This window comes from Oncorhynchus masou, chromosome 33, assembly GCF_036934945.1.
Source record: "Oncorhynchus masou masou isolate Uvic2021 chromosome 33, UVic_Omas_1.1, whole genome shotgun sequence".
Lineage (NCBI taxonomy): Eukaryota > Metazoa > Chordata > Actinopteri > Salmoniformes > Salmonidae > Oncorhynchus > Oncorhynchus masou.
In genome coordinates this window covers 28,366,495-28,379,942 of record NC_088244.1, presented here as the reverse complement: position 1 = coordinate 28,379,942, position 13,448 = coordinate 28,366,495, and the positions used below count along the sequence as shown (strand labels likewise).

Genomic DNA, 13,448 nt, shown 5'->3' with positions numbered 1-13,448 from the left:
GTTCTGTGGGAATTAATGGAAATATATTCAAATTAATATTAATACCATTTAAATGTAGATGTTTTTTGCATTGGATATATTTACCATATCATGTGGAGACAGAAACATAAACCTTATACCGTATCATAAGTAGACAGAATTGCAAATGATTAAATCATTCCAATAGAAAAAAAACTATATAGTTACAACTTGAACTCCAATTAAATTAGTTGACTTTTCACATGGGATGATTTCACTGAACAACAAAAGAAAGGGAATATTGAATGATCCCCAATGATCCATCGCATCTCCCAAAAACGTTTTCAACATACATCTGTAAAATGATAGTCTAGAAACTAAAGCTTTGGTTGTCTTCCTCTCAGGCTTCCATGTCTTCTTCCTGGACCTTCTCAATGTCCACCTCTTGAACATCAGACTCTGAGGTCTCATCTTCACTGTCACTTTCCAACCTTGTTGAGGATGGCTCGTTGTCAGGCTCAAAAAGCCTCAAATTTGCCCGGATGGTCACCAATTTTTCAACCCTTATATTGGTCAGCCTGTTATGTGCTTTGGTGTGTCTGTTCCCAAACAAGGACCAGTTGTGCTCCGAGGCGACTGATGTTGGTGGGATTTGGAGGATGATGGAGGCAACAGGGGAAAGAGCCTCAGATCCACAAAGTCCCTTCCACCAGGTGGCTGATTAGATATGTTGGCACGACTGCCATATTGCATCTCCATCCCAAAGCCCTTGTTTGGAAGTGTACATCGCCAGACTGCCAAGAACCTTGCTCTCATCCAGGCCAAGGAGGCGAGACACGGTAGTGATGACACCATAGGCCTTGTTGATCTCTGCACCAGACAGGATGCTCTTGCCAGCATACTTGGGGTCCAACATGTACGCTGCAGCATGTATGGGCTTCAGGCAGAAGTCTTCGTGCTTTTTGATGTATTTCAGAACTGCAGTTTTCTCTTGTGGGAGCAACAAGGAAGTGGGCAGGGCAGTACGGATTTCATCTCTTACATCTGCAAGCAGAGTCTGAACATCAGACAGGATGGCATTGTCTCACTCAATATGTGCAATGGCTACTGCTATAGGTTTCAGGCTACTTACCACTCTCTCCAAAAATACATCATCCAGGAGGATGCTCTTGATGGGGCTGTCCATATCGACAGACTGTGAAATGGCCATTTCTTGGAGAGACTCCTTCCCCTCGAGGAGACTCAAACAGGATGACAACACCACCCCAACGGGTGTTGCTGGGCAGCTTCAATGTGGTGCTCTTATTCTTCTCACTTTGCTTGGTGAGGTAGATTGCTGCTATAACTTGATGACCCTTCAAATACCTAACCATTTCCTTGGCTCTCTTGTAGAGTGTATCCATTGTTTTCAATGCCATGATGTCCTTGAGGAGCAGTTTCAATACATAAGCAGCACAGCCAATGGGTGTGATGTGAGGGTAGGACTCCTCCACTTTAGACCAAGCAGCCTTCATGTTCGCAGCGTTGTCTGTCACCAGTGCAAATACCATCTGTGGTCCAAGGTCATTGATGACTTCCTTCAGCTCATCTGCAATGTAGAGACCGGTTTGTCTGTTGTTCCTTGTGTCTGTGCTCTTGTAGAATACTGGTTGAGGGGTGGAGATGATGTAGTTAATTTTTCCTTGCTCACAAACATTCGACCACCTATCAGAGATGATAGTAATACAGTCTGCTTTCTCTATGATTTGCTTGACCTTCACTTGAACTCTGTTGAACTCTGCATCCAGAAAATTAGTAGGTAAAGCATGTCTGGTTGGAGGGGTGTATGCTGGGCGGAGAACATTCAGAAATCTCTTCCAATACACATTGCCTGTGAGCATCAGAGGTGAATAGTTGCATACACAGCTCAAGCAAGACATTCATCAGCATTTCTCTGACTACGTTCCTCCATTGAGTCCAAAACACTTCTGATTCCAGGAGGACCATGAGCTGTTGCTATCAATAAGGTGTCTGATTCCTCATTTTCACCTCGAATAGAAGTAGAGGGACTTTTGTCAGGTTGCTTGTTGTGAGCACTGAGGTAACTTTATGCACTTGGCCAGATGATTCTGCATCTTTGTTGCATTCTTCACATATGATTTGGCACCGTATTTGCAAATGTACACAGCTTTTCCTTCTACATTAGCTGCAGTGAAATGTCTCCACACATCAGATAGTTTCCGTGGCGTTTTCCTGTAAAGATTAGAAAAAAATGACAAAAAATAAATACAGATAAATAGTTAAGCAGTTAGATTAAACAACTCCTTTGTAAGATACATGTTTTAAAATTAAACATGTATGGAAACAGGTGAATTAATACTCCTCAGTTAGCAGGCTCAAGCAAGCTAAAACCCACATGGTAGCAAAAACTAACTAGCAGAAATTGTAAAATGATTTAAACACACTTTGCTGTTGGCTACTATTTACTTGTTAACAAAAAATCATGTATGTCGTATAAAATATATTCACCCCACCCAGTATTGTAATCAAAACTTACCAGAAAGCATGTAGTCCTTGGCTCAGACAGTGTAGTAGTGTGGGCTCAATAGTGTGCAAGATCTTGAGAATCAGCTGTACATGTGATGGAAGAATGCACTGTGCATGCAGAGGGTTGCAATTCCATTGAATTGGGGTTAGTTTATCCAAAATATGCGACAAGACCTAGAATTGCCATATGTGTATCCCACAAAAAAGGTTAATTGTTATAAGCTAACTTTTTTGGATTCATTTAATTCATATTAATTCATATTCCTGGGACATTTACCGGAACATTTTCGACCCTTTGCAACCCTAGTTGCAGACAATTGTTGTATTCCTGGGTGTCGCCACTGGCACCATTCTGTGGACTGTCATCAATCTTTTAGTGTATGCAGAGTGACAAGGCTTATCTACAGGCCCTAAGGACTGTTTGCACACTCAGACACACACACACACACACACACCTTTTGCATTAACAAATACATGTATATTTTCAGAAAGGTTCCTTTAAAAAAAACTTTATACACATTATGCGCATACATATTCAATACATTATCCCCGGAGGATGTTGTTTGTGCTACATATCCTCTGGGCCGATGGACAGGACCTCTGATGAGGAGGAAAAACAAAAGTCACCATAGAAATTAGCAGCAGAGCCTGAAAAAAACATTCCTCCCACCCCAAAATAGATGTGGACATGCCAATTAGAGGCTCCAGTCCAGTCAGCATAAACAAAAGGAGGTAGGGGAGGGAGGGAGGCAGGGGGAGGCGTCTGACCCAATTGGAGCAGATGTCACTTGGTCAATACTTCCTGTTTTGTTGGCCTTTTTATTTTGAGACGCCTAATTTAGAGGCCCAGCCGGTCTGCCCCGCTCTCTCTCTGTGGAGCCGGGCCTGAGATTTACTCTGACACTTTGGCTTCCATTGTTCCAGTTTCCTTTCTCTCCTAGCAGACCTGACCACAGAGGACGTCACTCAGCTCCAGCTCAGCCTCCATCAACACAGACTATAGTGTTGATAGTGTCACCACTGTCTGTTCCCTACGCTTTCCCCCTTTTTCTAACCCTATTCAGAGGATACAAATGTCAGCAGTTGACATGTTGTTGTTTTTTTTTGGGGGGGGATGTGTGTACTCCAACTTCATACTACAGTTATGGTACTGTACACATAACTTCTCCATGCAGAATGATCATGTCAACTGATGAGTGGAGTGGTAGAGGTTATACGAGGTAAAGGGTGTCTAGTTACAGAAAGGCGTGGTTTCATACTCACTCAATCAGTCATTCTGTGTTCTGCCTAATCTGGAGGAGGGACCAGAGGGAGAGAGGTTCCCGTACACACTGGCCATACTGGTATAACCAGTCCAGAGCGGAGAACAATATTCTGGGGAAGGCGAGAGGAGGAGGAGAGACTCCTTGTCTTCTGTCTGTTCATTGTTCGGTTGAACTCATTATCCCTCAGGCCAGCATGGAACCAGGCTTCAATAACCACATCTCATCATCACATCACAGCCAATCAGAGCACAGAGACCATGACTTCATCATCACATCACAGCCTATCAGAGCACAGAGATGACTTCATCATCACATCACAGCCTATCAGAGCACAGAGATGACTTCATCATCACATCACAGCCTATCAGAACACAGAGATGACTTCATAATCACATCACAGCCTATCAGATCACAGAGACCATGACTTCACAGCCCATCAGATCACAGAGACCATGACTTCACAGCCCATCAGATCACAGACACCATGACTTCACAGCCCATCAGATCACAGACACCATGACTTAGGCTGTAATGTGATATAGTGCACTATTTTTGAGCCAAGCCCTTAGGGCTCTAGTCAAACGTGGGATTAGGGTGCCATTCAGGACACAACCTCTGTCTGTTGTACTGTAATGGTTAAGATGCTACACTCATGTTTTTCTTCCACTGAGTCTTCCTCAGACAGACATAAAAACAGACTGTGCATTTCTATGTGCAGCCCTGCTCACATTTGTTTGACATTGTTATGAGTTTGTCCATCAGCCAGTTTCATATTTCAGACAAACAGGGTATCTTTTTCACAACACAGACAGGCAAATATATTTATATATATCTATATCTATATATATATACATACATACATACATACATACATACATACATACATACATACATACATACATACATACATACATACATACATACATACACACACACACACACACACACACACACAGGCAAACACACACACACACACAGGCAAACACTCTCTCACTCACATCCTCATCCCCTTTCCCAGTGGGTTCCATTACTGTGGAAACGAAAGGTGATGGAGAGTCTGGTGAAAACGAGGCTTGTACAGGTGAATGTTGTCTCTAAATATAGCTGGCGGTGGGAGGGAGATGCAAACAGAAAAGGTGCTGGTGTTTTCTGCTGATGACTGGTCCCCTTTGTTTCCTTTTAAGAGTCGCTGATGTTACGTTCCTGGAATAATCCACTTGTTCCTCCTCATTTGTCAGACTCTGGTCAGCGTCTCCTAAATAGATCACTAGTCCCTATATTATGCACAAAAGTAGTGCACTATTTAGGGAGTAGGGTGTCAATTGGGATGCAAACAGAGAGCCTGTTGACTCCTCGTCAAGAAGGTATTTAATAATTCCAAACATCGATGACATTCATGCAGCCTCTGTCAAGCTTTTCGCCTTCCTCCTCTCCAGCCTCCTAATATGGAGGCCTTAAGCAGAGGGCTGTGTCAGTAGATGTTGTGGCCGGTTGTTACGGCCGCATTTATACACAAACACCAACTGGACTTTAAAAGACAAAAATGTCCATCAGAAGGCTTCCCCCCATCGCGTTTGCAATGCCTGCATTCATGTTTACACAGAAAAACACACTGCAGCACACACACACACACACACACACACACACACACACACACACACACACACACACACACACACACACACACACACACCAATCTCATCAGCCCGTTTTCATTCCTACAATAGGATTGTGAAAAGCTCATCTTTCATTCCTAGATAAACACACTTTTGTTGGTTCTCTCTCATTAGCAGTAGGGAGTGATTGATTTAGTTAAACAGTAATAATGCTCGTCGGGTGAACAATGAAGTGTTTGTGTAATGATACAGTATATGTTGACGCTGTCCCCAGCTGGCTGTGCACTGTGAGGGCCTGCAAACAGCCCTTGGGTTTCCACGGGCGTCCAAACTGAGGCATGAATCACATCATCTGTTGTTCCCATTCTGGATGTGAGAGTACACAGCTGGCTATATCAGTGTGTACGAAGGAGGCTTTTCTCCTCACACACATGCACAGGCACTGCACACTACACACCACAGCAGTGTTGTAGGCTATAGAATATATCTATCTCACCCTCAGTCACTCCACACCCTCCTCAACCCAGCTGTGAGAGACAGTTCTACTGCCTGCAGGTCCTGACACAAGGCAGAAACATTCTCGCTGCTTGGGATTTGGAAGCAGGCCAAGTCAAACTTCATGCCATGTACAGTACATCATTTCACTTTACAAAGCCTCAGACAATTGAGACTTTGTGTGTGTAGTTATAAACTCAACCAAAGACTTGGCAATTATGTCAATAATTGTTTTGAGTCTCTGTGTCCGTATCCGTGTGTGAGAGGGTGAATGCATGTGTGTCAGCATGGTGCGGTAAAAGCTCTTTCCCAACCCCGTTCTGGATCCTGTTGTAGAGCGCGGCAAGGCAATCCTTCCCCCTGGCTCGCCCATGCAATGCAAATGTCCTGGATTATCATGCAAATCAGACATTTATGTCAGTGAAGAATCTAGAATGAGGAGAGAGACAGTGGAGGGGTGAGGGAAAGGCTGTGAGACAGTGGAGGGGAGAGGGAAAGGCTGTGAGCTAGTGGAGGGGTGAGGGAAAGGCTGTAGAGACAGTGGAGGGGTGAGGGAAAGGCTGTGAGACAGTGGAGGGGTGAGGGAAAGGCTGTGAGACAGTGGAGGGGTGAGGGAAAGGCTGTGAGACAGTGGAGGGGTGAGGGAAAGGCTGTAGAGACAGTGGAGGGGTGAGGGAAAGGCTGTGAGACAGTGGAGGGGTGAGGGAAAGGCTGTGAGACAGTGGAGGGTGAGGGAAAGGCTGTGAGACAGTGGAGGGGTGAGGGAAAGGCTGAGAGACAGTGGAGGGGGGTGAGGGAAAGGCTGTGAGACAGTGGAGGGGTGAGGGAAAGGCTGTGAGACAGTGGAGGGGTGAGGGAAAGGCTGTGAGACAGTGGAGGGGTGAGAGAAAGGCTGTGAGACAGTGGAGGGGGGAAAGGCTGAGAGAAAGGATGTGAGACAGTGGAGGGGTGAGGGAAAGGCTGTGAGACAGTGGAGGGGTGAGAGAAAGGCTGTGAGACAGTGGAGGGGTGAGAGAAAGGCTGTGAGACAGTGGAGGGGTGAGGGAAAGGCTGTGAGACAGTGGAGGGGTGAGGGAAAGGCTGTGAGACAGTGGAGGGGTGAGAGAAAGGCTGTGAGACAGTGGAGGGGTGAGAGAAAGGCTGTGAGACAGTGGAGGGGTGAGAGAAAGGCTGTGAGACAGTGGAGGGGTGAGGGAAAGGCTGTGAGACAGTGGAGGGGTGAGGGAAAGGCTGTGAGACAGTGGAGGGGTGAGGGAAAGGCTGTGAGACAGTGGAGGGGTGAGGGAAAGGCTGTGAGACAGTGGAGGGGTGAGGGAAAGGCTGTGAGACAGTGGAGGGGAGAGGGAAAGGCTGAGAGACAGTGGAGGGGTGAGGGAAAGGCTGTGAGACAGTGGAGGGGTGAGGGAAAGGCTGTGAGACAGTGGAGGGGTGAGGGAAAGGCTGAGAGACAGTGGAGGGGTGAGAGAAAGGCTGTGAGACAGTGGAGGGGTGAGGGAAAGGCTGTGAGACAGTGGAGGGGTGAGGGAAAGGCTGTGAGACAGTGGAGGGGTGAGGGAAAGGCTGTGAGACAGTGGAGGGGTGAGGGAAAGGCTGTGAGACAGTGGAGGGGTGAGGGAAAGGCTGTGAGACAGTGGAGGGGTGAGGGAAAGGCTGTGAGACAGTGGAGGGGTGAGGGAAAGGCTGTGAGACAGTGGAGGGGTGAGGGAAAGGCTGTGAGACAGTGGAGGGGTGAGGGAAAGGCTGTGAGACAGTGGAGGGGTGAGGGAAAGGCTGTGAGACAGTGGAGGGGTGAGGGAAAGGCTGTGAGACAGTGTTATATATGTACAGCAGACATTCTTTTTGTATGTGTGGTGTCCAGTGTGGGATCGGCGCTCACATTCATCTAGCCCACATCTATACACTGAGTGGGCTGTGCCTCTGGTCTATTTATCTCCCTCTCTGTCACGTCTCTCTTTCTCTCTCTCTTCTCTTTACTCAAAATTACCTCTCTCTCCTATCCCCTCCAGTTTCTGGGAGTCAAGTGTTACTGCCGTACAGTAATTAAACACTTGACCTGAAGTCAAGAGGTTGGAAATAAGAAATTGATTTTCTGAGAAACTCAACTCTCTCGCCACCCTCCCCTAGAGCCCTCGGTGTCGGCGCCCCTGGGGTCAGTCCCAATGGACCTGCGTGTGACGGAGCGTGTGATGCGGCCGGGTTCAGGCACGGCCCTGCACCCTCCTCTGCTCCACAGCCCCTTCTCCCACCAGCCCTGCACTACCTTCTCCCAGCACCAGCTGCATCAGCACATCCGGGTACGTACTGCATCGTTAGGCCTGCTCTCAGCACACACTGTTGCCAAACACCGACACACACACTGATGTGAAAGGAACCCATAAATTGCATTACATGTCTGTAATGTTTCATGTGTAATGTTTCTTATACATTTGAGCTCGTATTAATGACTTTCTTGCCTCATTTACACTCATTAAGCCCAAGTCTTTCCATCACCATATGTCACACATTCCCAGATCAGAGCGGCACTTGTTCCTGTTTCCACACGTACTGTAATGACTGTCTCGTTGGCTTTCAGTTTAACATGGAACAACGGAGACGTGAGCAGGAGCAGGAGAAACAGCAAGAGCTGCAGCAGCTGTGGCACAAGGACAAGAGCCAACAGAGTGAGTTTCACTGTGTGTGTGTGTGTGTGTGTGTGTGTGTGTGTGTGTGTGTGTGTGTGTGTGTGTGTGTGTGTGTGTGTGTGTGTGTGTGTGTGTGTGTGTGTGTGTGTGTGTGTGTGTGTGTGCGTGCATAGGTATGCCTGTATGCTTGTACACTGTAGTAGGAGAGAGTGGGTTGTGTTGAGCCAGCGGGTCAAGTTGAGCCACCCCTTGTTTCTAGGAAACCACACACAATGAATCATGTGAGCAAATCGTTTGGAATAGGTCATGGTTTCATGGAGTCTGTGAAGCATGGAAAAAGTGGTTAGCAAGTTAGGTACATTTATTTATATTTGTACCAAGTCAAATGTATTGGGTTAAAGGTTTCATGATGCTTGTATCTAAACCAAAGTCGATTGTTTTAACATTGTTCTGTACATCAGTTGGGGTCTCTATCAGCTTGCTATACATATCAACAATATTGTAGAACCGTTTCATAAGCTTAAGTAGCCTCAAGTGCAGAGAACTTGCCTATGAATTGGCACATTGAAAACAACATCTCTGTCCCAGACAACTGGTCAAGAAATGGAAGGGTAATATTGAGCAGAGAGATCTAAATCCGAATGTACATTTAAGATATACAATATACCACTCCCATTCCATTCCACTCCCATTCCATTCCACTCCCATTCCATTCCACTCCCATTCCATTCCACTCCCATTCCACTCCCATTCCATTCCACTCCCATTCCACTCCCATTCCATTCCACTCCCATTCCACTCCCATTCCACTCCCATTCCATTCCACTCCCATTCAATGAATTAAACTTTGACATACAGGTAACTGCCAAAATAAAGGAAACACCAACAAAGTGACTTAATAGGATGTTTGGCACCACAAACCAGAACAGCTTCAATGCACCTCAACATAAATTCTACAAGTGTCTGGAACTCTATTGGAGGAATGCCACACCATTCTTCCACGACAAATTCCATCATTTGGTGTTTTGTTGATGGTGGTGGAAAACAGTGTCTCGGGCACCGATCCAGAATCTCCCGTAAGTGTTCAATTGGGTTGAGATCTGGTGACTGAGACGGCCGTGGCATATGGTTTACATCGTTTACATGCTCATCAAACTATTCAGTGACCACTCGGGCCCTGTGGATGTCATCCTATAGGGACATAGACATGGTAACCAAAATAATGGCCTTCCCAGCGTTTTCATACATGACCCTAAGCATGATGGGATGTTCTTTGTTATAATGAATACTATATCTCACTTTGATGTAGTGCTGATTTTCAAAAAATTGCTCAACATACCCCACTCTCTCCTATTGTTATCCTCATTGGTTGGTGTTCTGCACAATGTTGTGTAAAGTGAAACAGATCCATCAATGTCACTTTCGCAAGACAAACACCCTACACACACACACACACACACACACACACACATACAGTGCCTTGCGAAAGTATTCGGCCCCCTTGAACTTTGCGACCTTTTGACACATTTCAGGCTTCAAACATAAAGATATAAAACTGTATTTTTTTGTGAAGAATCAACCACAAGTGGGACACAATCATGAAGTGGAACGACATTTATTGGATATTTCAAACTTTTTTAACAAATCAAAAACTGAAAAATTGGGCGTGCAAAATTATTCAGCCCCCTTAAGTTAATTCTTTGTAGCGCCACCTTTTGCTGCGATTACAGCTGTAAGTCGCTTGGGGTATGTCTCTATCAGTTTTGCACATCGAGAGACTGAAATTTTTTCCCATTCCTCCTTGCAAAACAGCTCGAGCTCAGTGAGGTTGGATGGAGAGCATTTGTGAACAGCAGTTTTCAGTTCTTTCCACAGATTCTCGATTGGATTCAGGTCTGGACTTTGACTTGGCCATTCTAACACCTGGATATGTTTATTTTTTAACCATTCCATTGTAGATTTTGCTTTATGTTTTGGATCATTGTCTTGTTGGAAGACAAATCTCCGTCCAAGTCTCAGGTCTTTTGCAGACTCCATCAGGTTTTCTTCCAGAATGGTCCTGGAGCTGTAAATTCTTCACAAAAAAATACAGTTTTATATCTTTATGTTTGAAGCCTGAAATGTGGCAAAAGGTCGCAAAGTTCAAGGGGGCCGAATACTTTCACAAGGCACTGTATATAAACACAGATAAATGCACATACACTCTACAAATGTAAATATTCTCACCAAACAGCCAAACAATGCCTTGGGCAAAAACCGACAGGGACACCGATTTGAGAGGCATTTCTTTTTGTCTATTCCCAACAGACTGAGTCATCATAAATAGCACCTAGACACAAATAACACCAAATATCTTGTCTCTTACAACAAGCAGAGGAAAACAGTAATTTAGTGCTCTGTCTTTGCATGTCCATAAATACTTCTGTGAGGTCTCTGAGCATTCCTCTAGTCAGACAGTATCTGGTAGGGCCCTGGAGAGGGGAGGAGAGGAGAAGAGAGGAGAAGAGAGGAGAAGAGAAGAGAAGAGAGGAGAAGAGAAGAGGAGAGGAGAGAGGAGAAGAGAGGAGAAGAGAAGAGGAGAGAGGAGAGGAGAGGAGAAGAGAAGAGAGGAGAAGAGAGGAGAAGAGAAGAGGAGAGGAGAGGAGAGGAGAGGAGAGGAGAGAATGAGCTGTAGAGTGCTGTTGTTTTGACCCCTGCCCTGTGGGTCCCAAACCCGGTTCTCTGTGAGTGGCTGTCAATGGACCATTGTGGCTCTGCTCAGAGCAGCTCATCTCTGTATGTTGTGGGCTGAGGCATGCTGGGAGGGCTGTGGTAGTAGACATCCCGTGTTGCTTCCTCCTCACACAGAGTCCACTGTTCCTGTTGCCTTTCTCTCTCTCTTTCACTCACACACACACACACACACACACACACACACACACACACACACACACACACACACACACACACACACACCAACAGATTATATATAGATCCTCATCCTACTACCATCCAAGACAATATGGGGTTTCACTGTCAGTCATGAACACTGTATACTACTGAATACTATCATGCTACGGTAGGAGGGAGTTTCTGGGCCGGTATTGACTTTTAGAGCAGAACAGACAGAGCTGAGCAGCTCATTTTGGAGAAAGAGAAAGAAGTTCCTCTAAAACAGTGGTTAAAACATAGTCGAGCTGTGCAAACAGCACCGGTGTCAATATTGACCGTATCAATAGTGACACCTCCTGTCACCTCCCCCTGTCCTCCATGCCCTCCCTAGTCCCCTCCACACACACACACACACACACACACACACTGGGACGGCATGGTCACAGCTTCCTAGCATGCAGAGGGAGACTGAAATAGAAAGGGATTTTCCCAAATGTTGCCATCTCATCTTGATACTCTGGCTACAATGTCATGCCCTGGACAGGAAAAATGAGTCGTTCTTTCACTTCAGTTACAATGTTGCTGTTGAAAGGTGGAACACTCGACTGAGTAGTTGTAGGGATTGGTCTGATGATCTCTATATCTATGTTGATTGACAGGTGCTGTGGCCAGTTCCCTGGTGAAGCAGAAGCTCCAGGAGGTCATTCTGAAGAAGCAGAAACAACAAGCCCTGGGAAGAACCTGCTCCAACCCTCTCAGTGGTCCCCCTGTGGGCTACAGGTGAGAACTCTTTACACCTTCAGTAGCATGTGAGCTACAGGTGAGAACTCTTTACACCTTCAGTAGCATGTGTGCTACAGGTGATAACTCTTTACACCTTCAGTAGCATGTGGGCTACAGGTGAGAACTCTACACCTTCAGTAGCATGTGGGCTACAGGTGAGAACTCTTTACACCTTCAGTAGCATGTGGGCTACATGTGAGAACTCTTTACACCTTCAGTAGGATGTGGGCTACAGGTGAGAACTCTTTACACCTTCAGTAGCATGTGAGCTACAGGTGAGAACTCTTTACACCTTCAGTAGGATGTGAGCTACAGGTGAGAACTCTTTACACCTTCAGTAGCATGTGTGCTACAGGTGAGAACTCTTTACACCTTCAGTAGCATGTGGGCTACAGGTGAGAACTCTACACCTTCAGTAGCATGTGGGCTACAGGTGAGAACTCTTTACACCTTCAGTAGCATGTGGGCTACAGGTGAGAACTCTTTACACCTTCAGTAGCATGTGGGCTACAGGTGAGAACTCTTTACACCTTCAGTAGCATGTGGGCTACAGGTGAGAACTCTTTACACCTTCAGTAGAATGTGGGCTACAGGTGAGAACTCTTTACACCTTCAGTAGCATGTGGGCTACAGGTGAGAACTCTACACCTTCAGTAGCATGTGGGCTACAGGTGAGAACTCTTTACACCTTCAGTAGCATGTGGGCTACAGGTGAGAACTCTTTACACCTTCAGTAGGATGTGGGCTACAGGTGAGAACTCTTTACACCTTCAGTAGCATGTGAGCTACAGGTGAGAACTCTTTACACCTTCAGTAGGATGTGAGCTACAGGTGAGAACTCTTTACACCTTCAGTAGCATGTGTGCTACAGGTGAGAACTCTTTACACCTTCAGTAGCATGTGGGCTACAGGTGAGAACTCTACACCTTCAGTAGCATGTGTGCTACAGGTGAGAACTCTTTACACCTTCAGTAGCATGTGGGCTACAGGTGAGAACTCTACACCTTCAGTAGGATGTGGGCTACAGGTGAGAACTCTACACCTTCAGTAGCATGTGGGCTACAGGTGAGAACTCTTAACACATGTTGTTGCATTACATCATGTTTCAGTATGTTTCACCTTGATATCTGTATAGAATTGATTTTCCAACTCTGGCGGTGTTATGTGTCTGTGTGTTTTGTGTCTGTAGGGAGCTGGCTCCAGACCCCAGTGGGACGTCCCAGCCTCTGGTGTCCCCCCCTCCACAGGGTTGCAGAGAGGGCTCAGATGACACCCCTCTACGCAGGGCAGGTGAGACACACAAACGCACAAAG

The 13,448-nt window shown here is 46.1% G+C and overlaps 1 protein-coding gene across 6 annotated transcripts in view; it reads left to right on the top strand.

The window, feature by feature from the left end:
* LOC135528184 (histone deacetylase 7-like) overlaps window positions 1–13,448 on the top strand; it is a 77,548-nt gene that overhangs the window by 43,045 nt on the left and 21,055 nt on the right. For all 6 annotated transcript variants that reach the window (XM_064957085.1, XM_064957086.1, XM_064957084.1 and 3 more), the window contains exons 3-6: window positions 7,985–8,154; window positions 8,433–8,520; window positions 12,012–12,132; window positions 13,325–13,425. In XM_064957085.1, the coding sequence (XP_064813157.1) occupies window positions 7,985–8,154; window positions 8,433–8,520; window positions 12,012–12,132; window positions 13,325–13,425 (480 nt within the window). The remainder of the gene's footprint in view (window positions 1–7,984; window positions 8,155–8,432; window positions 8,521–12,011; window positions 12,133–13,324; window positions 13,426–13,448) is intronic.